This window comes from Dermacentor variabilis, chromosome 4, assembly GCF_050947875.1.
Source record: "Dermacentor variabilis isolate Ectoservices chromosome 4, ASM5094787v1, whole genome shotgun sequence".
NCBI lineage: Eukaryota > Metazoa > Arthropoda > Arachnida > Ixodida > Ixodidae > Dermacentor > Dermacentor variabilis.
This window is the reverse complement of record NC_134571.1, coordinates 83,301,548-83,325,822: the sequence shown is the minus strand read 5'-3', so window position 1 is coordinate 83,325,822 and position 24,275 is coordinate 83,301,548. Positions and strand designations below refer to the sequence as shown.

At 47.8% G+C, this 24,275-nt stretch overlaps 1 protein-coding gene across 1 annotated transcript in view; it reads left to right on the top strand.

Moving 5' to 3' along the window:
• LOC142579436 (sushi, von Willebrand factor type A, EGF and pentraxin domain-containing protein 1-like) overlaps window positions 1–24,275 on the top strand; it is an 87,703-nt gene that overhangs the window by 30,135 nt on the left and 33,293 nt on the right. Inside the window, exons 13-17 of the mRNA XM_075689600.1 lie at window positions 8,381–8,754; window positions 9,338–9,533; window positions 11,877–12,032; window positions 12,709–12,870; window positions 17,161–17,322. Of these exons, the coding sequence (XP_075545715.1) occupies window positions 8,381–8,754; window positions 9,338–9,533; window positions 11,877–12,032; window positions 12,709–12,870; window positions 17,161–17,322 (1,050 nt within the window). The remainder of the gene's footprint in view (window positions 1–8,380; window positions 8,755–9,337; window positions 9,534–11,876; window positions 12,033–12,708; window positions 12,871–17,160; window positions 17,323–24,275) is intronic.

The window sequence follows — 24,275 nt, the reverse complement described above, 5'->3', positions numbered from 1 at the left end:
ACACTCAGCCATATTAGGACAAGTATCAAGACTCAACATGGGGGTAACGAGCTACAATTATATTCAAGACTTCTTGACCAACCGCATGGTGGAACTGCACGCCGGAGATCTCAAGCTCCCCGAACACAAGCTCGGCAGTACGGGTACTCCGCAGGGTTCGGTCATCTCGCCGTTGCTCTTTAACCTCGTCATGATCGGTGTAGCGAAGGCAGTAGCGGGGACCGGCGTCCGGCATGCGATCTACGCCGTCGACATTAACCTGTGGGCGGCTGGCGGCACCGACGCCAGCATCGAGCAACAGCTGCAAGCGGCGGTTACCGCCATCGAGCAACACCTTGACGGCACAGGCCTAATGTGCTCGCCTGCAAAATCCGAGCTGTTCGTCCTCACACCGCTTCGACCGGGACGGAAGCGCGCTCCCCTTCGAGAGTGTGACCACATCAAGATTGTGACTGCATTGGGACAACGCATCCCAGAAGTTCCCAAGATCAGGGTCCTGGGTCTGCTGTTCAACAAGAGCCGCAATGACGAGACCATCAACAAGCTTACGACCAAGGCAATAGACGCCATCCGGCTCATACACCGAGTCTCTAGACGACGGGCGGGCATGCGTGAAGACAGTCTCGTGCGCCTTGTCCAGTCGTTCGTGATCAGTCCTTCGCCTACGTTGCGGCCTACCTCAACTGGCAGGTCACTGACAGGACCAATATCAACACGCTGATCAGAAGGGTTTAGAAGACGGCGCTGGGCTTAATGGAGACCACGAGTACGGCTCGGCTCCTGCAGCTCGGCGTCCATAGCACCCTAGAAGAAATAGCCGAGGCACAGCTCACCACGCAAATGGAGCGCCTCTCTACTACCGAGACGGGCCGCAGTATACTGACGTCCCTGGGTTACAACCCCCAAGCTCCCAGCCGGAAATCGTGCGAGATCACAGAGGAGGCGTGGGCCCACATTTACGGGGACCCCATCCCAAAGAACACGCACCCGGAGTACAACCAAGAACGACGGCAGGCGCGGGCCAAGGTCCTCACCGAACAACACGCCCACGACCCGCACTCCCGGTACGTGGACGCAGCGGAATACAAGCGGGAAGGCTTCGCGGCAGTGGTCGTTGCGGCGGCTACCGGCACCAAGACAACGGCAGCGAACGTACGGTGCACGAACGCCACAGACGCTGAGAAGGTTGCCATCGCTCGCGATCACCGAGGCCGAGTGTCGCACGGTGCTCAGCGACTCGAGGAACGCCGTGCGCAACTTTGCCAAGGGGCGAATATGCGCGCCGGCGGCCGCCATCATCGGCCAGCTCCAACTTCAAGATCGTGGCATCACCATCCGTATCAAGTGGTTCCCGGCGCACGCCGGCGAGTGTGCATCCTCACCGAACCACAACGAGACTGCCCATTCGGTGGCGCGAGCGCTTACCTTCCGCGCCCCCGAGAGTGACCGTTCCGTGTGGTGGTTCGAAACCAAGGACAGATTGACCAGTTATGCCGAAGTAAACAAGCGTTTTTTTTAATCCGGTGGAAAATTGCGCGGCACCGCTTAGCTCGACGGACAATGCCGCTTCCTCACCCGGCACTCAGTCGGGAGGAGGCCGTAATCCTAAGGCAAATACAGACCGCGTCACTCCTCGCCCCCGCAATGCTGCACGTGCTTCACGCATAGCTCTATCCGAGTGGGCTGTGCGGTGTCTGTGCAGCGGTTCTGGCGGACCAATGTCACATCATCTGGGACTGTGCCGGGTTCCCGACGGGAGCTACCTCCAGGACTTATCCGCCCGAATTTCAAGGTGCACTGCAGTCTGCAGACAAGGGCACACAACTATGGGCCGTCCAGCAGGCCCGGGGTGCGCTCGAAAAGAACAAGCCTCATGACGCACAACAAACGGGCCCAACTGGGGTAGTGCAGAGTAGGGTATAATCCCGGGTCGACGCTTGGCCAGCGTCACGACGCGTTAAACCGTCGGTTGCCGGCCCTTTGTTAAAGTTATTCCTATCCTATTCCCCTTTGGGTCGTATCTTGCCACACAACAATAATCGTCATCTGCCTTGTCCGCATTTCCTTTCTTTAACGCTGCGAGCCCGGTACTTCCAAGCCACGAACGACATGCGCCTTATCTAAATGACAGATTCTCGACAGGAAAGTAGCGAGCGCAGCGTTTAAAAAATAGGAAACGCAAGCAAGACAGATGGCGATCAGAGAGAGAGAGAGGAAATAATGCAGACAAAGGCAGGGAGGTTAACCAGAGGTAGTTCCGGTTGGCTACCCTGCGCAGGGGGAAGGGTTAAGAGGGATAAAAAGAGAAACAGAGTAGAAGGGGGAGATAGAAAGAAAGGGAGACAAGCACGAACAAAGCGCGTACACTACAGAGCGGTAGGGGGCGGCATTCTTAGAGTCTGTCGTGAAGCCCCGTAGACCGCAAGAACCTTACTAGCGCGAGTAAGGCCTTCAACGCGGATGTTCTTTCGAAGCATTGGCCTAAAGCTTTTAGTTCTGAAAGTGGACGATTGTCCAACTGGTCCAGTACTCTGCACATCACTTGTCTCTCAGCACTGTACCGCGGGCAGACACAGATAATGTGTGCGAGCGTCTCGTCGATGTTACATGTGTCGCACTTGGGGCTGTTGGCCATTCCTATGAGGAAAGCATAGGCGTTTGTAAAGGCAACGCCTAGCCACAGACGGTAGAGGATGGTCTGTTCACGTCGTGGTAATCCAGGCGGGAGGTGCATCCGTATGTCCGGAGACAACGAACGCAACCGACACATTGTGAAAACATTTGAGTTCCTCAGGGGCAAAGTACACTCACGGGACAGCAATCGCAGCTCAGCCGCAGCGTCTGTTCGCGAAAGCGGAATGAAGACTCGTTGACCACTTTCATGTGCAGATCGGGCGGCTTCGTCGGCGTGGTCATTCCCGCTGATGTTACAATGTCCTGGAAGCCACTGAAAGATTATGTTGTGTCCGTTGTCATAGCTTTGATGATATATGTGCCGAATTTCTGAGGCCAGTTGTTCATTGGGTCCGTGGCGCATTGGGCTTCGTATGCACTGAAGGGCTGCCTTGGAGTCACTAAAGACTGTCCATTGTTGCGGTGGCTTCTGCTTAATGAAATCAAGTGCAGCACGGAGCGCCGCGAGTTCTGCACCGGTCGATGGGGTCACACATGAAGTTCTTAATTTGATTTCCTCAGATTGTGCCGGGAATATGACTGCAGCAGCAGAGCTGTTGAGTTTTATTGAACCATCTGTGTATACATGTTGCCGGAATCCTTGCACGTTGTGAATGTGCTCCAAAGTTGCTTGTTTCAAAGCTTGCAATGGCGCTCCAGCTTTCTTTCTGATTCCTGGAATTGTCAGTTGAACTTGCGGCCGGTGCAGACACCACAATGTATCTGACAATCGTGTAGCGGGCGTAAATTCTGATGGCAAGTACGACTGATGTCTTACAATAGTTTTAGCAAAAGTTGAAAGTGGCCTTTTTGCTGGCAAGCAAGCTAGATGGTGTGAGGGAATCCGAGTCAGGTGTTGGATGTGCGCTCTCAGGACATCTGTATCAATGTATACTGTCAAAGGAGCCTCTCTGGCTATGGCCACTGTCGCAATCGATGACGTAGTTTTGGGAAGACCGAGACAAGTCCTGAGTGCTTGGGCTTGCACGCTCTGGAGTTTGCGAATATTCGTGGTGCAAGTATTTCCTATTACAGGTAAGCTGTACCGCAGGAAGCACAAAAACAGTGCTTTATATAGTTGCAACATTGACGGTACTGTTGCGCCCCAGGACTTCCCGCCGAGAAACGCAAGAAGGTCCACAACGGCGGCCAAACGCTTTGTCATGTACGAGATGTGAGGGCTCCAAGACAGGTCTCTATCAATGATGACGCCAAGAAATCGGTGCGTTTGTCTATATTGTATAATTTGGTCATTCATCCGCAAAGCATACGGGGCCATCGATTTGCGAGTAAAAGCAACGACTGCACATTTCTCAGCAGAAAGCTCCAGGCCTTGTCTTCTTAGGTATCTTGACACAGCCGTTGAGGCTTTCTGAAGTCGTGCGCGAACTTATACACGTGTCACGCCTGAAGCCCATATGCAAATGCCGTCTGCATATACGGAGAGTTGTACGGTTTGCGGTAACGAATCAGCGAGACCAACGAGCACCAGGTTGAAAAGGGTAGGGCTGAGTACTCCGCCTTGCGGCACACCACGACTGGTATAGCTAGGTGGCGTTGGTCCATCTTCAGTCAAAATAAAGAAAGATATTCCATTCATATAGTTGCATATCCAGCAAAAGGTGCGTCCACCAGTCCCTACAGCTTCTAAGGCGTCCAGAATTGCATGATGATCTACATTGTCGTACGCACCTTTAACATCAAGGAATAAGGCCGCAGTGATTCGTTTCAGATGTTTCTGGTGTTGTACGTATGTTACTGAGTCGATAACGCTATCTATTGACGAGCGGCCACGTCGAAAACCAACCATTACCTCTGGATAGACGTTGTAAAATTCCAAGTACCATTCTAACCGTGTAAGGATCATTCTCTCCATTACCTTGCCGACACAGCTGGCCAGTGCTATTGGACGATAAGATGACAATTCCAACGGGGATTTGCCAGCCTTGAGGAGTGGAACAAGCCGGCTGGATTTCCACGTTGTAGGGACCAAGCCGTCACGCCATGATGCGTTGTATAGGCCAAGAAGGGCATCTCTGGCCTCTTGACCAAGGTTTACAAGCGCAGAGTATGTGATGCCATCGTGTCCTGGTGACGAAGATCGCCTGCAACCGGCAAGTGCGGCCTCCAGTTCTTCGATGGAGAAAGCAGCGTCCATACGAGGATCCCGGGAGCAAGGGGGCACAATGGGAATAGGTGCGCAAGGTGAATACGTGAGCGCCGGACCCGCGATCCTTGCGCAGTAATCTTTGGCTACCTCGACTTCTCGGCGTCCTTGATGTAGGGCTAGAGACTTAAATGGACGACGCTGTTGAGGAGGTGATGGAAGTCCACGGATTGTTCTCCAGACAACCGACAGAGGTTTACGCGGGTCGAGAGACTCACAAAACGATTTCCAGCGTTGATTTTGCAGTGCAGCAAGGCGACGCTGAATTTTCTTTTGAATGCGTCCGGCCTCTCTAAGGTCGTATAATGATTTAGTCCGTCTGCACCGTCGCTCCGCTCGCCGGCGGATTGCACGGAAGCTCTGTATTTCCGAATCAAAATCTGTGTATTTCTCTAATGGCCGATATGAGCGCATAGCATCCTGCATAGCCTTGGCGATCTGAAATTCTAGTGTGGACGAAATGCCTTCGTGGCATGCGTCTTCCATAAGTGATTTAAACACGGGCCAATCGATTGTTTGTTTAAAATTTGATGGAATGAATTTGGTGAGGCCTTTTATCTTCAGGTAGGTAGGAATGTGGTCGCTTCCATGGGTTTCTATATCTGCGAACCAATGAACGCAGCGCGTGAGGCATCGCGAAACAAATGCTAAGTCTAAACAACTACTGTATGTCCGGCCGCGCAGAAACGTGGGACTGCCATCATTTAGACAACAAAGTTCATGGTCGCAAGCAAAGGACACGAGGTTTCTTCCTTTGGAATTTATCTTGTTGCTTCCCCAACGTGAACGATGCGCGCTGAAGTCCCCAACAACAATCCATGGAATAGGTGTCACATCTAAAATGTCACTCAGTCTCTGCCTATCGAAACGACTTGATGGAGAAAGGTAAGCGCCCACTAAAGTAAACGCAAGTTTTTGTTTTTTCACGGTCAAACACACATACTGATTAGTGTCATGTGGCCGCACTGGATGAACAACATAAGTCCGTTCACACCGTATGTAGATGGTCACTTTGCTAATGTCAGTACAAGTCGATGACACATGAGGTTCATAGCCTGAGATCTGGACGGGTTTCTGTAGCTTCGGTTCACAGACGACAACAATGGGTAAACGATTGGTGAAAACGTAATGGCGAAAATCACTGCGGGATTTCAGGCCACGGGCATTCTATTGCATAATAGATGCTTCCCTGACTTGTCTGAAGAACGGCTGACGCGGTAGAGCCATTGTGCTTGCTACTCGAGGCTCGCAAGAACCGGATCCAGGCCGTCCAGCACTTGTAGTGCACCTCGAGCAGATGGCGTGTGCATGTCGTTTATCAACACGCGAATGACTTTCATTAGAGATTTTATTAAGGCGATTACTTGTTTGTTTTGACCTCGCACGTGATCTGTGCCCTCATTGGTTCGTCGGTAGTCGGTGGCGATTACTGTTGTGTGGCAAGTACACACCCCAAAGGGTAAGTACACACCCCATTTGTTTAAGAGTGTACAGCCTACAGCACGTGGTGACGATGTTACCGCCTTTGGGCTTTATACGAAACATCACGGCGACGGCAGAAATGAGCCTGGAGTGTTCATATAGTTGTTACGGAATAAAAGAAAACGAAATAGTTACGAAGCTAGGGCAGCGTGCTCCATAACAAAGATGCTGCGCTAAGCGCTGAGGACTTATGGTCTGCTCTGCAGGCCATTGTATTATCGCTCCGCGAAGGAAATAGCAAAGAGCACTGGAGTACATGAGCATTTCTGGAATGGCTAGACGCTCTCCACTTTTTCAGAGCGCAGCTCTTAGGCGCCCAATCCTGCGGCGAGCCTAGGCACAACCGAGCGAACGAGCAAGGAGAAAAAAAAATGAAATACGCGAGGAGGAAAGCGTATCTCACTTGTTGTAGCTCACACTCTTAAAAAAAGTTGGTGCTCATTTAGGCGTATCTTGTCCCACAAGATCAATCGTCATCTGTCACGCCCGCATTTCCTTTGTTTAACGCTGCGAGCGCGACACTTCCAAGTCACGAACGACATGCGTGTTAACAGTGTGACAGTGTTTTCGACAGGAAAGTAGCGAGTGCAGTATTTTCAAGAAAAGAAACCCAAGCAAAGCAGACGACGGTTGTTGTCGTGGGACAAATACACACCTCAAAGGGGCCTATATTAAAGAGGGCAACTGTTTTTAGAGAGCATATTGAGCGTGGTCGTACGTTCATGTGCTGATTGCGTGTTATTTGCTTCTGGATTGCTTTTTGAATTACTTATTGATGTCCTTATTGTTTATTTAGGATTTAGGAATTGCCGGTTCTAGAGAAACATGCCTTCTCACTTTTCTACGTAAGTAAAGGCAAGATGACTACATTCACGAGAGCTGTCGCGTTACCAGTATTCTAGTATGTACGATCACCTTTTGGTAACAGCATTCTATTTCGTTCTGGTTCTTCACGGCGTCGGTTGGACAATTTCTGACAATTGGACCACTCCTCTTGCAGAAGCCTGCACGCTATAGCCTATATACTGTGACACCACATGCAGATTTCTGTCTTACACGTCTATATACAATTTGCAGAAAACAATCATGTAGTGCATATTTTAGCATTGTATCGAAAGCAGAAACAATATCTGCTAGATCCGCTATAACTTGGGTGCGAGTGAGGTTTGATACAGTGATTTTTCACATTTATTTTTGCCATTTGCCTTTTGTCTGCCAGTCTTTGCTACAAGTTTGTACCAGAAAGTAAGTACGTTTTGATGCAAACTATTTTGAAGGTAATCACGGAGATCCGAATTTGACATGTTATCAACACGATCATTTGTCCCAGTAAACAATTATGCTAATGATAACTCATCGGTCAATCTTTCACTACTATGTTTCGCTCCCTCAGTGGTTACGCCCCATATCGAGGGCAGCGTGTATCGGCGTGGAAACTAAATTCCCGAGTAAAGAATAAGTGCGACGTGCTCTCGGGGCAATGCCTTTGGTAGTTTTTCTAATAGAGTATTTGTGCCAGGGGAGATAAATGAAATGTATTGCATCATATAACTTTTTGAATCTGGTTATGCGTGCATTTTGTAGAAAACAGCCGTAATTTCGGTCTGTGCGAAGGAATAAGGGGGCACACTACGTCTTTTTCTAATGGCTCCTCAGGCTTACCGGCTTCTGAAGTGACGTCAACTGCAGGATAGGATAGGCTCACACTGATTCCAAGAATACGAGCGAAAATGGACAAGTCGTAGAAAGGGCTGTCGCCATTTTGTACTTCGTTTTTGTTTCTTGGGAACCCTTAGAGTTATGCAAAATTTTCATTCACGATTGTGTTGTAAGAAGTTGCCTTGTGCGCTTTCAATTCTCTTACTGCAGACGTCGGGTGTTTAGAAGCGCCTGTTTGGCTATTACCTAAGAGTCAGTATATGGGTGGTGTGTGCACGCGTTTCACAGAACGGCTCCAATGGTGTCCCAACTGGAAGAACTGTTACGCTCTCGCCAAGGTGCCATTACTATATATAACATCTTTTTCCTGGTTTCTCTTTTTGATATCTTTTGTTACAGCATCAGAAAAAAGCAAGCAAGCAAACGTCACCGTCGAGTTCAAGTTCCAGACAAATTCCTGCCAGATGAGCGACAAAAAGATGAGAATGTTGCAGGAGAAGTTCTACGCGATGCTTCAAGAACGAGCAAAACTTGTACATGGCTCCTGCGATCCCAGCCGTGGCTGCACGGTGGAAAATGTTTCGATCAAATGCAGACCGCAGAATTTCTCGGGCAGCACCGCTCCGGCTACAAATGGACAGCGACCGGAGAGACGGCTTAAGAAACGGCAGGCTCAAGTCGGAAGCGGAGAAGACGAGTTCGACCTCATCATCTCTTTCGATTTTCCACTGGACACCGACTTCAACGCCACTCACCTGATTGAGGGTTGCGAGGTATCCATTTCGTGCAGCCATCTATCGCATAACGCATTTCTTATATATGACCTTCAAAGTTAAACTGCAAGTATTCTTAATAATAATAATAAAGAAAGAAAAGAAACTATATGCTTTCAGCACAAATGCAGAGCTTGCGCTAGTAGCTTATGGAGTTTGACGGGCACAATTTTCGGCAACAGATGAACAAATAATTAAGTAAAAGTTTTTGCTACCCTTAAAACTTCCCTATTGTGATACTTCTTTTATTGCTATCTATAGAAGACCAGTACATCCGAAGAGAATTCCGTTTTGCTTGATTCTTCCAGGCGTTTGGGTCACGTAAACATATACCATAATCGCGAAGGGATACCTAGAAAAGAAATCTAAATGTGCACTGTGTTCACTTGCTAGGGAAAGTTGTGTCCGGAAAAGTGCATATAAACTAGCTCTAAAGGCAACCCTTACGCGGCTACCATGCCTTTAGATAAAGTTAAAACTCCCATTACTGATAGCTCAACACTGAAGTCTCCGCATAATAAATTGGTTTTCAGTGTCTTGTGAACTGCATGATTTTGATCTCATTTTAAACGTTTCATATCAGTATTGCAAGAACGCTAGCGTGGTTCACCAAAGCGACACGGAGACGACCGCATTGGGGCGAGCGGTGGAAGCGGCGTTGAGCGAAGTGGTCCAAACTACAGTTGGCGGAACGTTTGCTGGAGCTACGCTGGTAGAGACCACGCATTCGGTAAAGTCTGCTTGCCAGAGAGGGCAGGTGTCCAATGGACTGCACTGCGGTGAGCGTACGAGCAGCTTACGGACTTCGCATGAATTGTTGTATAGCTCTTGCAATGTTCACCATTTCACGCGATGCTAGAATTTGCTCGATTTTGTTTCGTAAGCATCGTTTGCCTGACTTGAACTCGCGCTTCTTAGACTGCACGTTAATAACCGAGTACGTAAGAAGAATAGATAACCGAGGGAAAGTATTGCGAGACTGCAAGACATATTTCGCTGCCATTGATTTTTCCGATTGCTGAATGCATTATGATTTCACGTACAATTTGTCCGTAAATACGACGGATTTTGATGTATATAGGCAGTGGCGTAGCTAGGTCGTCTGGCACCCGGGGCCCATAGGTCTTCTGTCATCCCCCCCTGATGTAGTCGAGGAAGACGAGGATATCGACAATTTCCAGGTTTCACACTGGGCACCGCCCGCAGGGGCAAAGTACTGTAGGTTGTAGCACCCAAAACGATTTTGTTTAAGAAGTTTTTGTGGAGTTAATAATATGACTTTGAGTCCTCAATTCTCGAATTGAAGTGCTTCCTCTATAAGTACTAATTACGGGATTATTAAGGGTGTGGTTTTTACTTATCTGCCATATTTATCGCGCAACCGAGTTCCTAGTAATCACAAAAAGACATAACTTCATAGAATCTCGATCGGGAAATATCCTTAAAAAATTCACCTTTCTTTTTATTTTATAAAATTCTGTGCAGCTGATACAGACACTGTACTTGTGAAATGAAGTCACACAGCAACAACAGTTTTCTGAAACTTTCGAGGGTAAGAAGGAAAGCGTCAAACATAACGGCAGGTTTCGCAGCGGCTTCTCGGAGCGAGCGGGAGAGAGGAAGTAAAAGCGAGCCGGACATCGCGGCGGGCCCGCGACTACAGCCTGTCGAGTCATACGCCGCCAAACTCTTCGGCCGAATCGAGTCTGAAGACGATCCAGAGAATCCCATTCGCGACTTTTGACGGCCCCGCTTATGCAACGTCGCTCTCAACGAATGCTTCGCCGTAAACGCGAGCGCCGGGCGCACTGGTTCAACGTCCTCTTGCTGCTGTCTTTGTTCGTCTTCGCTGCGCGTTCTGAACGGAAGAGGGACCCAAGAGCCCCAACGCCTTACAACGCCTCACTGTATGTTTCGCGACTCCTGCTCCCAGCATGAACGCACAGCACGAGCGCACCCCACATGAAACGTTCGGCTAAGGCGAGTAGTTTAACGACCATTTCGCGAATTAAATTTTTTAGCCCGCACATTCGTGCAATTATTTCGTGTGGTGTTGATAGAGCTGCAATCGACAATTCTGCGGCGCAACGCGTCGGGTGCCTGAGCTCGGGCTACTGGATACCGGAGCATTCTTTGCAATTTGCGCCCAGTCAAGCCGGCAGAAAGAGGGGTGCATGCAGGCGTAAATGACACCCCCCCCCCCCCCAATGGCCCCTTGCACCCGGGGCCCTCGGCCCCGCGCCCCCCCACCTTTTGCTACGCCACTGTATATAGGGCCTGCTATTTTCTTCACAATGAATATATGGTCGTTGGCCTTCGTAGGAAGCAGCATTTCAGCCACATCTCACTGCAAATGAATGGTGGCTAGCGTAGCGCTAACTCGCAAAAACTGTGAAGAAAACCATGTATTGTACATTTGTACAACAGACTTCAGAGCACCTATAGCTTCTGACATCGCAGAAATTGATAGCGCAAACAGCCTGTCAAACATAAAGAGAGAGAGAGAGAGAGAGAAAAGAGAAAACAAAGTACTTTAAAAAAGAAAGCGGGGTTTGTTCGATAATTCTGCGCTACGCTACTACGTTGGTGGCATTAAATCTTTCAGAAAACAAATAACCGAAACTGGAGCTTAGAGATGTGAGCTCTCTTGATTCTTATTCACACAGGGTAATTCCTGGGAGAAAGTGACGTGAGGGGAACATTTCTTCGTTTTACGGTGCCAGACGTCTGCAATTATTTGGTGTTCATCAGCAAAGAGCCGGCATATTGAATTGTCACTGTCAGTACGTGCACTAGGAGTCCTAATGACGCTGTTTCAAATGGATCTCAGTGTGTGATTCCTAAGTCTCCACGAACCGTGACTTCAACTCGCATGCCATCATTGAGAAGGCGCAAAAAAAGGAAAAAAAAGTCACCGCAGACCCGAGGCCACCGAAAGGCCACGTGAACAAGTGAGCTCGAGGCCACGTGATCAGAGGAGGTCCGCCAATATATCGTATTGCGGTCGGACTTCGCTACATCCTTGTAGCTTGATTATAAGTGCGCTCTAAACATGTGTGAACAAATCCCGCATGTTGTGGTATACTTCTAATATTTCAACTGACGGCCTTTCCTCGCCGTAGTCAATTGCCCTGTGGGGACCTACTACTACGAGAGCACGTGTGTGGCGTGCCCTATAGGAACGTACTCCGACAAGGAAGCGGCCGAATCCTGCTCTCCATGCCCGGACAACAAGACTACGCTGGAGGGAAACACGGGCTCCGTGTCTGACTGCCTAGGTAACCTGAATGCTGAGCTCACAGAGACGTTGCCCGCCAAAGACAGAACTTTCTCCATCAGTATACCATGCGATTCGAATGAGAGTTAAGGCAAACATTTAAAGCGCGCCTACACAAACACTCCCGCCATTAGGCTTCCCTCGGATTTGACAATCCGAAACGACGAGTGGAAAATGCGAAAACGTGATATAAAGCCACATTTCCTATCAGTCATCTACATTTGAGTCATGCTTGCTCTTAACAGATGGCGCAAGCAGCCATTGTACATTAGAGTTAATGTATAGGCTCCCTTAGGGAGCCTATGCATTAACTTTATTGTGTATATCACGTCACTCACGTGTGCAATGGATTGCGCTTTATTTTTGCGAGTCGCTTTTCTCTTCGCATATAGCTGACATACTTCGAGCTGTGCACAAAAAGAATTATCTCGTTGCAACCAACGCCATGCCTGTGCCTGCGTTTTCACTTTTGTTATAGCCATAACGCTCACGACTACCGATATTCCTTTTATTTACCACGTAGTATGCGATAATTCATCACGTCGATGTTTTTCTGTCGAGGTTCGACTGTAGTACTGACCGTCCTGTGAAGCTAGGTGCTGCGATTGATCAAGCGTTCGAATGATTTCGAGCTACGCGCTTCGAATTGATTTCGATCGTTTGCGCGTCACAAACAGCGCTGTGCGCACCTGGCACGTGGTCGAGGACCGGCAAGGAGCCTTGCATAGCGTGCGACCCGCACTCCTACCAGGACCAAGTTGGCCAGCTTTCCTGCAAGAAGTGCACCCTAGGCTTGTCGACGGGATACTGGGGTGCTAGCTCTTCTTCCGAATGCCAAGGTGAGTGCGCCTCTGCCCCCCTCACCCCCCCCCCCCCCCCAGAAAAAAGAATTATGAAAAAGAACAGGAAAAATAAGAAAACCAATTATTGGAGGTGCTTTGCTTTGATGCCGATTGTTTCAGTTAGAATGTTACTGTGCATCCGTGATTCATTACGGAGTTAAGTTCGCTAACATAATCAGCCTTGCACGCACTGGACACAACTGGCTTAAAATACAGGGCCCACGCAGGGCACTCGTGCGGGTTGTTTATTCTTCCGCAGCTGACGGCACTTCATTCATGTTCTTAGAACTGTGCTCCTCTTCTAGTCAGGGTCCATTTGGGACGGTACACTTCCGCTGCGGTGAGCAAGATATATGAACCCTTTATGGACAAGCTTATATAGCGAGGTTAAGCAGCTGCCTGACAGCGCGCATGTCACTCAGCGGCACATGGGCAAGTTCTCGTGGGCTAACACAAACACAGGCATGCACTGCCGAAGGTGGTGGTATTCCCCTTGGGGTGTGGGAGATACATATACACACTTTACGCCGTCGACCAATCATGCGTACGTAACTCGAGAGCTGGCAGCAACGTCTCGCGCGTGTAAGATACTGCAGCATGTCCGGTGTTAGTTGCTTGCAGGGCGATTTGTGTATTTGCAGGGTGCGCTGTTTCTTCAGGTCACCCAGGCGTGGAAATTTCAAGCAAGAGAGCCATGTGGTGTTCCTTGAATTGTTGGCCTGTGCGTCACAAAAACCTGACGGCAAGAACGGGCGGTCACAGTCCGTATAGTTGATGTTAATGCCTACTTACGAAACACGTGCATAGAAACCGATGGGTAGAAAGTGATGGAGGAGCGTTCAAATAAGGGTACCGCCGCATTTCGCAAGGCTATTGAAAATGAGCTTGTGGAGAGAAGCAGGGGAAGTGAGCGAGCCGATAATCGACCGCTGCTACATAGACAATGCATCCTACATTTTCCTAATGAGCCCATCAATTCCTAAGTCGTCCTCACTGAGTGCAAAGTATCGCCGCGTGGACACAAAGACGCTTTGAAGAATCGTCTACCTGGAAGTCCTGTAGCATGAAACTTAACGTCAGGATGTAGTGCACGTGATCACGAAGGACGCCGTGGTGGGGGCCTCCGGATTAATTATGGCCTCGCGTGGTTCTATAGCGCGCACCCCGAAGCGTGTGGCATGATCGTCTTTGCATTACGTTCCCATCTGGATGTGGCCGCGGAGTTTGGGAGTCGAACCCGAGACCTCGCGCTTAGCAGCAGAACGCCATAACCATAGAGAGACCCGTCGGTTGGCTGTGTTCCCATCTACTGGAGCAGTGGCCTAGTGGTAGAACATCAAGTTTTGAGTTCGAAGTTTATTTTCTCCAAAGTTAGTACAAATTGTCTGCAAACACTGTATGGCCCCTTACCCGAAGGCTACTAGTTTACAAATATATAATTTGCAGTAAGATTGTCTGCGACACATTAATGCACAGTATAAATATAAGGAACACATGGAGCATATAGAAAAAACAGTATAGATTGAAAGGAACACTTAGTTAGCACGAAAAATGTTCCCGTGCCCTGAGAAGTGCATAACAGCCAGATGCTGGCTTGAAGCAAAGAACTCCTATGTGGTACTGCCAGTTCAGATTTTTGTCGAGAACAACGCCCAGATACGTATATGAGTCGGTGCGTTGGAGAGGACATTTATTTATAGACAACGAGATAGAATCACTACTGGCGGTTTTGAAACGTGAATGAAAAAGGGTATATTTCGTTCATATTGTATTTGTTGTCAATTTATACACAAGAAACTATTCAGAAATCTTAGCAAGCTCTATTTGTGTTTTTTCTTGTATTTGTTTGATGTTAATACCTGTGATTATCACAGCAGTTTCATCGGCATACCTTAATATATTAGTGGACGTTAAAATCTGGGCTAAGTCATTGATATGAATTGTAAAAAACAAGGGACCAAGCACAGATCCCTGTGGGGCTCCTATTCTCAGATGCTGAGGGGATGAGGTTATCTCGTTTATATCAACGATCTCGTTTCTATTGTGGAAATAACTACGAAGCAATTCAAGTACGTTGTTGCGAAAGCCATAACTGCTTAGCTTATTAAGTAAGACATTATGATCAACGGTGTCAAAAGCTTTTTTTAAATCGAGAAGGACATTGGACCTCATATGCGGGACGCACATGATTCGAATCTCTATGTCACCGGAAGCCCATCGATTTCTTTCATGGGCAGAGGTGTCCCTCGGCCTGGTGCTCGGCTACTCGTGGGGCTCTATAGAGATTTATAGATTTCTATAGAGATTATAGAGTTCTGTAGAGACTTGTAGCCGCGTTTTCTGGGCGCCCCAAGTCCAACCCTAGACGGCCTTGGTGCACGGGATCCGCCGCGATGGTAGAAGGCAGAATTGAGCTGTCGCTGGGTAGCTACCGGTGACACAGTGTGCAAGGGTTGAAGCTTGGACGAGTAGGTAACTGTGCGTTTTTTTATAGAGTTCACAGAACGCACATATTCCTTAGTATGCATGCGCTGCGAACACTATTAAAATGCACACACAGTAAGTTCAAGCATGCTGCCAGCCTTGAGCTAAGCTATTAAGGGACCTCAACGCTTGGAAAGGGGTGTTTCTCGCTAACCCGGCTTGCTTCAGCCGAGCCTTTCTGTCGCTCATCAGAAGGGGCGCAATATAAATAAAAATGCTTTTTCGGCAACTCGTTATTCTTCCTGGCGTAGATAGGCAAGTGCTCGATAAGATCAGGTATTGATTTTTCCTATATTTACTTGTCATTATTCGAACAAAGTAATTACTGTAACAATATTTATAACTGACATTGGACAGTGCTCAGGACACGTCTATTTTGTGCATGTAGAAATGATCAGAAGAGCGCAAGTTACCAAATATTCGTTCTTAAACTTGTTGGGAATAGACACATTTCACGCAGTGTTGTACTACGCAAACACTGCACAAAACATGCCGATAGAAATAGTCCTTACCTGGTTGAACGGTGACTATGGGAAAAATCGTGTTAACTTTGTGCCATAGCGCTTTGTGTATGTAAAATGTGCCTTTCTGTGGTCCCTGTCGTTCAGCTTGGCTACAAAAAAAAAAAACACCTAGTCCTTGAGATAAAAAAAAAAACAGGGAAGTAAGAATAAAAGCTTTTACAATCCCTCCCCCCCTCCTCTCCAATACCTTTCCCTGAAAATTATTGGAAAAATGCACAATGGACATTACCCTCGGCATTCCACTCAATATTGCCTGTTTGTCGAAAAACTGTAGCCATTATGTGAAGCCATAAATTGATGCGTAAAAAAAAAAAACCCTTCGCAAAGCGGGAAAACGGTGAGGGCTGTCGTTAAGGTACGGGCAGGGCTTCTGCGTATGCACTCTGAAAGTGCTAAAAATTGGTCTAACCACCACGTAATTCTTTCCAGAAGATTTACTTTAGCATTGCGATACCACGCATGGCATAAAACCAGCGCATATTGCGCCAAATATTTGGGGACGAGCATCACAAATGCGGCACTTGTCTCTGAAATTAAGCGCGCTTGGCCTGAGCACTGACCGGCTTCTATTCCTCAAATGCAACACGTGCCTCAGATTAATTAAGAAAGAAAGTAAATAGATGTAGCATTATAGATTAACGAAATATTGGTTGTCGCAGAATTCATGATGTTCGCTGGATGGAATGTTTCGCTTAAGAAATAACCTCCTTATTCCTACTACGTTTTTTGAACTTGTAAATTGCTGAAAGTCCCATTACTGAGAAGTCAGACGGGGAGTGTACATTTTGCTCTAAAGATTATAGGGGGCGAATGCCAATTCACTGATCAGGGTGATCCCGAATATTTTTTTCACTAAAGCAAACGGGATATCTGTGTATACTTTTCCTGTCGAGAAGCTTCGGTTTACCACCTATCATCGCAACGAGCCATGTTTGTCCCTTATATAATCGACTTCGAAATGGCCTCTCCAGAAGCTCTCACAGTAAGCTGCGCAGAGACTGCATTTAGTCTACATTTACGACTCTAATAGAGAGCAGCCTCTGTCCACACCACCCAAGCCTCATTATTAGTACTTCTGGAGCAGCCAGTATGAGGTGGCTACTAACATAGGCGGCTGGAAAGAACAGTTTTTTTCACTTTCATATATCAAACCATAGATTCATATAAAAACAAGAAACAAGAATCAGCGCTGTGTCCTGTTGTTCCTCACTCTGTACCCGTCTGTGTGCACTGTTAATCTTTTAAGACGCACAGTACTCTTTTGAATGGTTTTCCTTAGGTGTTTGCGACCCCGGAACGTACTCGGCGAATGGTCTGGCGCCGTGCAAGCCTTGCCCCCTTGGCAAGTACCAGCCGTCCGCGAACCAGACTTCGTGCCTAAAGTGCGACGATGGGCTCGGAACGTATGCCGTTGGATCGGTGAATGAATCTGACTGCGTAGGCAAGTGTATTTCTCTTCCTTGGCTGTGGTTGCCTTAAGTTATTCCTTTTTTTCTTCTCGAGACGGGGTCTCGAAGCAATGCGGTGCAGGGACAAAAAGAAACCCCAACAATAAATAAACATGTACATAAATGAAAAGAAAAAAATAATAGAGAAGGGGGCAGGGGAGGTAGAGCTATGGGCGGGCCTTTTTGAAGGCACTATATTCTATAATTACGGCAGCCACTGCTGGTATGGGTACGGAAGAAACAGTCTTTAAGCGAGTACGGTTAGCAATGAAATGTGGAGATCCGACGAACGGCCACATGGAAGCTCGCGGATAACGCAAATGTGAATTTTGAGCATATAAATGGTAGCCCGCAGAGCGCGTTATTTTTCTTGTCTAAATAAATAAATGAATAAATAAATAAATAAATAAATAAATAAATAAATAAATAAATAAATAAATAAATAAATAAATTCCTATTCCGACGATTGCATACATCGATGCAAGAGTATTTTCGCTGACATATTGGGTATGGCATATTGGGTATGGCATTGGGTTAGCTGGGACACCCTATATAGATAACTAAACGCCGTGACCAAGGAGGACGTATATACGCTGTCTCGCACTGACGACGTCACTGAGTGTCTCCATTCTGCCTCTTACATTTTGTCACTAGATCTACAACCAGGGTAAATGCAGATTCATACGTACCGTGCCGATAAGGAAACGACCATATTCGTCACGCCCGATTCACTGTATGATTTTAGTGTAATGCTGCCTGGGCTTTGCAACGCCCCCACTACTTTCGACATTTTTGAACTCAGTTCTTCACGTTCTGAAATCGGAGGTCTGTTTGTGTTGTCTAGACGACGTGACCATTTTCGGACGCACTTTCGATAAGCATAACGACCGATTAAGCCTCGTATTAGACTCCGTCGAAAGTGCCCACCCGCTTGGTTCTGAACTCCAAGAAGTACCAGTTTGGTGAGCGATAAACATCGGTTCATGGCCACCTGGTTGACAAAGATGGCATCTCCCGCAAAATGAGAGGCCGTACGTCCGCAAAATGAAGGCTGTCAGTGCATTTAAACCACCTCCGTCTCAAAAGAAGTCAACGCCTTTCTGGGACGACGTTCTTGCTAAGGCGAAAGCCTTAAGTGGATCATTGAAATGGCTCCCACCTTAAAAACGCATCGTGCGGTCCAATGGTACAGAAACTATGGCTCATAGGAAAAAATGTGTCGTCCACTCCAACAGTACAAAAACTATCACCATCTGCAATGGTTCATACCCATCTAAGCAAACAAAAAATGCAAGGCGCATCCATCTCGTAATTCAGAGGCTACAATTCCTCAGCAAAGGGAAGAGTACACTGCATGTATTCATTAGAATCGCGTATACAACTTACAGAAATGCGGCGTCTAGTAGGGAAATAAATAGATGCTCCGCCCGCACAATTGCGTTTTATCGCCGGTCCAAACGTCTCAGAAGCAAAATCATGTCGCTTACTGACAGGCATTCTTCCACTTACCCTTAGACAGTGACCCATGCTCCTAGTTGGTGATTTCAACAAGAACACTCACACTAACGCGGCGTTCCTAACCGAAGTGGAGCGAGAGCTAGTATTGGACTTGGTCACTCCCACGAAGAGTATCACTAAAAACAGGGGAACGTGCATACACATGGTGACCCACAACCACGATGCTGTTAAACGGTTGCCGTACACCTCCTGCTACTTTACAGACCATAAGGAGATGATTATGTCTCTGAACGTCGAGAAGCCACAGTGCAGCCCCAGTGATGGCATCTGGCTAGATGATCTCTTACCACCGGACGACGCTAAAAATGGAATTTGACAAACAATCATGGGTGTCTTTGTGTTCTGGTTGTGTTACACATTCGTAACACTTACTGGCGACAAGCAAACTGCACCTGTACGTAGTGCGTTAAGTGCTCACAAGTGTCGCTGAGGAGGTCGACTTCAAGGGCCATACGTGCACTTCATTTACGCTGCAGTCTTTTATGTCTTGCAAGCAGTTTGACCCCTCAGATCGTATAAGCTAATGCGTTACCAAGTGCTCTGAAAACTTGCGCCTTCACGTGTTAGAGAAGTGTAACACGCTGTCGAACTTTTTCGATGTTTTAGGCCCACATTCGCGGACGTTGTGTGTCCAATGAGGTCTTTTGCGAAAAGGCGCCCCATTTAAATGTACGCCTGAAAGTGACGCGGCATTTTACCAACTCAAGTTTCTGTTGACGTCATAACCTGTCTTTCGTCACTTCTATATATCTGCTCCTACTGAAGTGCACACTATCGTAAGCGGAATAAGCACCCGAGCGGTTCTATAGTTCAACACCATGGTAACGAAGAGCATGCCGTTGCCTATGCGAATCGTTCTCTAAGCAAGGCTGAACGCACTCGCACTTTGACGAAACAAGAATGCTTGGCGGCTGTATTCAACGTCCACAAGTTTCGCTGTTGCCTCTACGGACGTCCGTTCACGATTGTGTCCGACCATCATCCCTTATGTTGGCCTGTTACTCTCCGCTTATCGCAGCTCTTTACATGTTGTAAAGCTGTTGCTTGGCGCCTGTGCTGCTCACGCAGGGAAGTCCTTGTACCAAATTCGTCTTAGCACCTTTATCTGAACGTTGATTTGAACCAGTGACCTCTGACAATATGTGAAGCCCGGCGGTGGTTTCATGGATGACATTTCTGAATGTTTATCAACAGCATGTTTTAACTTGCGTTCACCCTTGTGCATCCCCCTTTTTATGTCATTATCATCCCTCATCCCACCTTCTTGTCCCCGTTCCGCCTCTCCCGGTGCAAAGTAGCAGGCTAGAGCGCGCTAGCTCAAGTAGACCTCTCTGCCTTATTTTAAAGAAATTTTCCCTCTCTGTCCGCAACATCTGGCTGCCTTCGACACTGGGCTTTATACGGCTGTATATGACTTTATTTGTTTTCTACAAGGGTGGACAACGTCATGCCGACGTTGACTGTCGTTCACGTCTCCCTCTGGCAACGACAGAGGATGATGCGGACACATCCGACCCCTGCTTTACTGCTGTCTCGCACACGCTTCCTGACGTAACCGTGCTTCAGCGAGAACAGCGAAACGATTTATGTTTGGGCACCCTATTCGCCGATTCCCGCCATTCCAAGGCGAGTGGTCGCTTTTGTCTCCGTGATGGACTATTGTATAAGTTTCTCAGCAAGTGGCTTGCGATATTTACTGGTTCTTCCCGAAAGTCTGCGATACCATACATAGATGTGACCACGGGCCTTATAACATAAAATTATTCCAATATGTTTTTATTCCAGTCTTCTGACGTCAAATTTGCATTTGGCTTGCCAATTGCATAATTGGCTGACAAGAGGCAAGGAGCAAGTTCAAGTGGAGAGGAACTCGATGGGGCCGAGCCAGCGCACTGAAAATCGATAACCCGATGAATACAGTGGTACCGGCGTCTGCGATTGGTCCGCTTTCCGTTACTTAGCTTGCGGTGGCTGGTCTAGAAATGGCGGTGGCATGCCACGGAATTTAAAGAATGCTGCTAAAATGAATCCTCAGCAAAGAAGAGTTGGCAAAGCGAGGTCGTAAACGTTCCAAAAAGTCCAGTTTTGTTCGGCACATAATTGCATCTTTGACGCGTACACGTAACTATGACGCGGTCAGTTTTCGCGGTTTTGTGACGTCGCGTGACAAGCAGGCGAAGTTTTAGGGCACAGCCCTAAAATTTTTTACCAATAGCCGAGGTCTAATGGCAATAAGGCATCGAATCAGAAATAACTATTTTTGTTTTGTTCGGTCCAACCATGGGGTCCAATCATGCATAATCAGTGTGTACACATCATATCAGATGGGGAGCTATCGCGGTTTTCGTGACGTCGCGTGACAGACAGGCGAAGTGGTGCTGGTCCAAAAAAGTTTTTTACCAATCGCGGAGGGCTGATTGCAGAATTGGAATAGAAAAGTTTGGAATAGCTTTAGGTTATAGCGTCCCACTATGCGAAGTTCTTCGTTCCATGCATGATGGTCTGACATCAGGCCCTCTGGTATTCATTCACAAGTTGCATGGAATACAGGTAGCGCTTACTGGCACAAAATGCGTCCTACTACTAAACAATACGTGTCCAGCTGCGACCAGTGCCAGCGTTATAAGTGACTCGCAAGCACTCCTTACGGTTTTCTCCACCCTGTAAGGCTGCCTACTTTGCCTTTCGAGCAATTTGGTATCGACCTGCTAGACCGTTTCCGCGGTCTTCAAATAACCACCACTGGGTCGTCGTCTGTATCGACCACCTTACTAAGCCCTACCTTCCTCCACAATTGCTTGCGTTACTGCCTTCTTATCACACTTTTTAGTTCCTCGCCATAGCCCACTTCGCGTAATCATCAACAACCCTGATCGCCGATTCCTCGCCGACGCTGTCGAAGGATTGCTTCGCCCCTGCACTTCACAGTTTCGCTATTCGGAAACGTACCACACGTCGTAGCACACGACGTTGTGCCACCTTGTAGAACGTCCAAACCGCACCCTGACTAACATGCTGGCTCTATCTGTGGCATCCAATTACAAGAAATGGGACGATGTCTGATCGCTTATCACCTATGGCCTACACTGCAGCGAAGCACGAAACCGCAGATGCTGAAACTTTGTGCCTTGCTGAGGAATCCCGTAAAATCGCCAAAGTGCGCACACTGCCGCCGCACTATCGCTCCATAGAGCGGTATGACAGCCGCCACGAGCCAGTTTCATTGGAAAGACAAGGTGTGGCTATGGACCCCTCTGTAAGCGGGGCTTATGTGAAAAAATCTTTGGTCCAATATATTGGTCCTTTCACGGTTATTGACCGATTCAGAGCTTTAACATACGTGGTCGCCCGTCTCACGTCGCAAGGACACTTCTCTAGCAACACTTAGCTTGCCCCTGTGACGGGTCCGACACGATTTGACTCCTTCAATCAGCCCTCAATCATCCGATCGGCTTGGTATACGAAACGGGTAACATAACGCCATGGTTGTGGCGAGACCGAGGAGGTTTAAAAAAAAAAGCTGAAGTGACAGTCCCCGTAGTTCCTTACCAGCACAGGTGAAGCCAGAGTTTGCCTGTACTTCTACTCTGAAAGAGGGCCGCGACATCTTAAACTTCTCACAGCTCACGTGCTTTTGGTCAGTTATTGCAAATGCCAGGGCTATTTGAATATAAAAGCTCGAATTAATTGTCTAAAATGTTACCTGTGGCTGAGTAATGACATCATGATGTGCCATAAAATTTGGAAAACGAAGACGCCTAGGCTTCCTTCTGAAACCAGTGACAGAAAGAAAGACGTCCAACGATATCATCATCATCATCATCATCATCATCATCATCATCATCAGCCTGGTTACGCCCACTGCAGGGCAAAGGCCTCTCCCATACTTCTCCAACAACCCCGGTCATGTACTAATTGTGGCCATGCCGTCCCTGCAAACTTCTTAATCTCATCCGCCCACCTAACTTTCTGCCGCCCCCTGCTACGCTTCCCTTCCCTTGGGATCCAGTCCGTAACCCTTAATGACCATCGGTTATCTTCCCTCCTCATTACATGTCCTGCCCATGCCCATTTCTTTTTCTTGATTTCAACTAAGATGTCATTAACTCGCGTTTGTTCCCTCACCCAATCTGCTCTTTTCTTATCCCTTAACGTTACACCTATCATTCTTCTTTCCATAGCTCGTTGTGTCGTCCTCAATTTGAGTAGAACCCTTTTAGTAAGCCTCCAGGTTTCTGCCCCGTGGGTGAGTACTGGTAACACACAGCTATTATATACTTTTCTCTTGAGGGATAATGGCAACCTGCTGTTCATGATTTGGGATATATATCTCCAACGATATATCTACGGCTAAATTAAGCATCCTAAATAGCACGGTGTGGGAAGAAAGCGCTTCGTATATTCCCCGCTGTTTGCTAACGTTCCTTCTTGCCTCTGGTAAGATGGCGCCGGTTCGATTTCACTTTTGAGACGGCATCTCCACTCCAGCAAATTTTTCAAGCGAAACTTCTGTTGGCTCACAAGTGGCGTTGTCATGGTCACGCCAAGCAACCGAGTTGCTCCCAGAGCAGAGAAGCTGCGGGAAAGGGTAGTTTGAAGAGTTGACAGTTGCGGCAGAGCCGGAGCGTGAGTAATTAGTAAGGATTCCAGCTGCATAGGCGCGCGCTCACGCCACGCGCGCAGCCATTTATAGCCAGGAAAGGGCGTCGTGTGCGCTGCGCCGGTTCGTTTCCATTCAGTAAGCCTCGGAAATCAGGTAGGACGGCCACGCGTTGTGCGTTCTCCCGAGGAAAGGGCAGCGTTCGACGAGCGGCGCCGAGAACTCGCCCGTGAAAGGGCTCGCGGTCGGCGTGCCGATTCAGCTGTTAGAGCCGCCCGAGCCCAGGCAACTCGACATCAGCGAAAAGAATATCCAGAACTGAGGGAGAGAAAGGCCGACACAATCCGGCACCGTTACATGTGGGTTACTTACCGTGACGAAGGTCAGATGCACACAGGACAAGCTTCGCTTACGCCCATTTCCCGGTAGGGGAAAGGTTGGTCATTTGTTTTAAACCTCCTTGGGCTAGAAAAAAAAAGATGAAGCCAGATCTTTGAATGAAACGTTAAAGTAGTGGAGCGACGAATAGAAGGAGGAATAGGAAGCTTCTGATGACCTTTTAGCTATTATACATCCCTCAATTAGATTTGCGTAGATTCCGTTTGCATGGAAAATTGCTAAGATAATTTCAGTTGTTAAAAATCATGGGGAAGGATATACAGAAGCTAATATAAGACCAATAGCACTAACGTCAAATTTGGTGAAATTGATTGAAAGAATACTATATGCCCGTATGTATGTAGAGAACAAAGGCTTTCGTAATCCCTACCAAATAGGATTCCTACCATAATGTTCAATCTGGCATGCTCACGTGGACTTAGAGAGTAG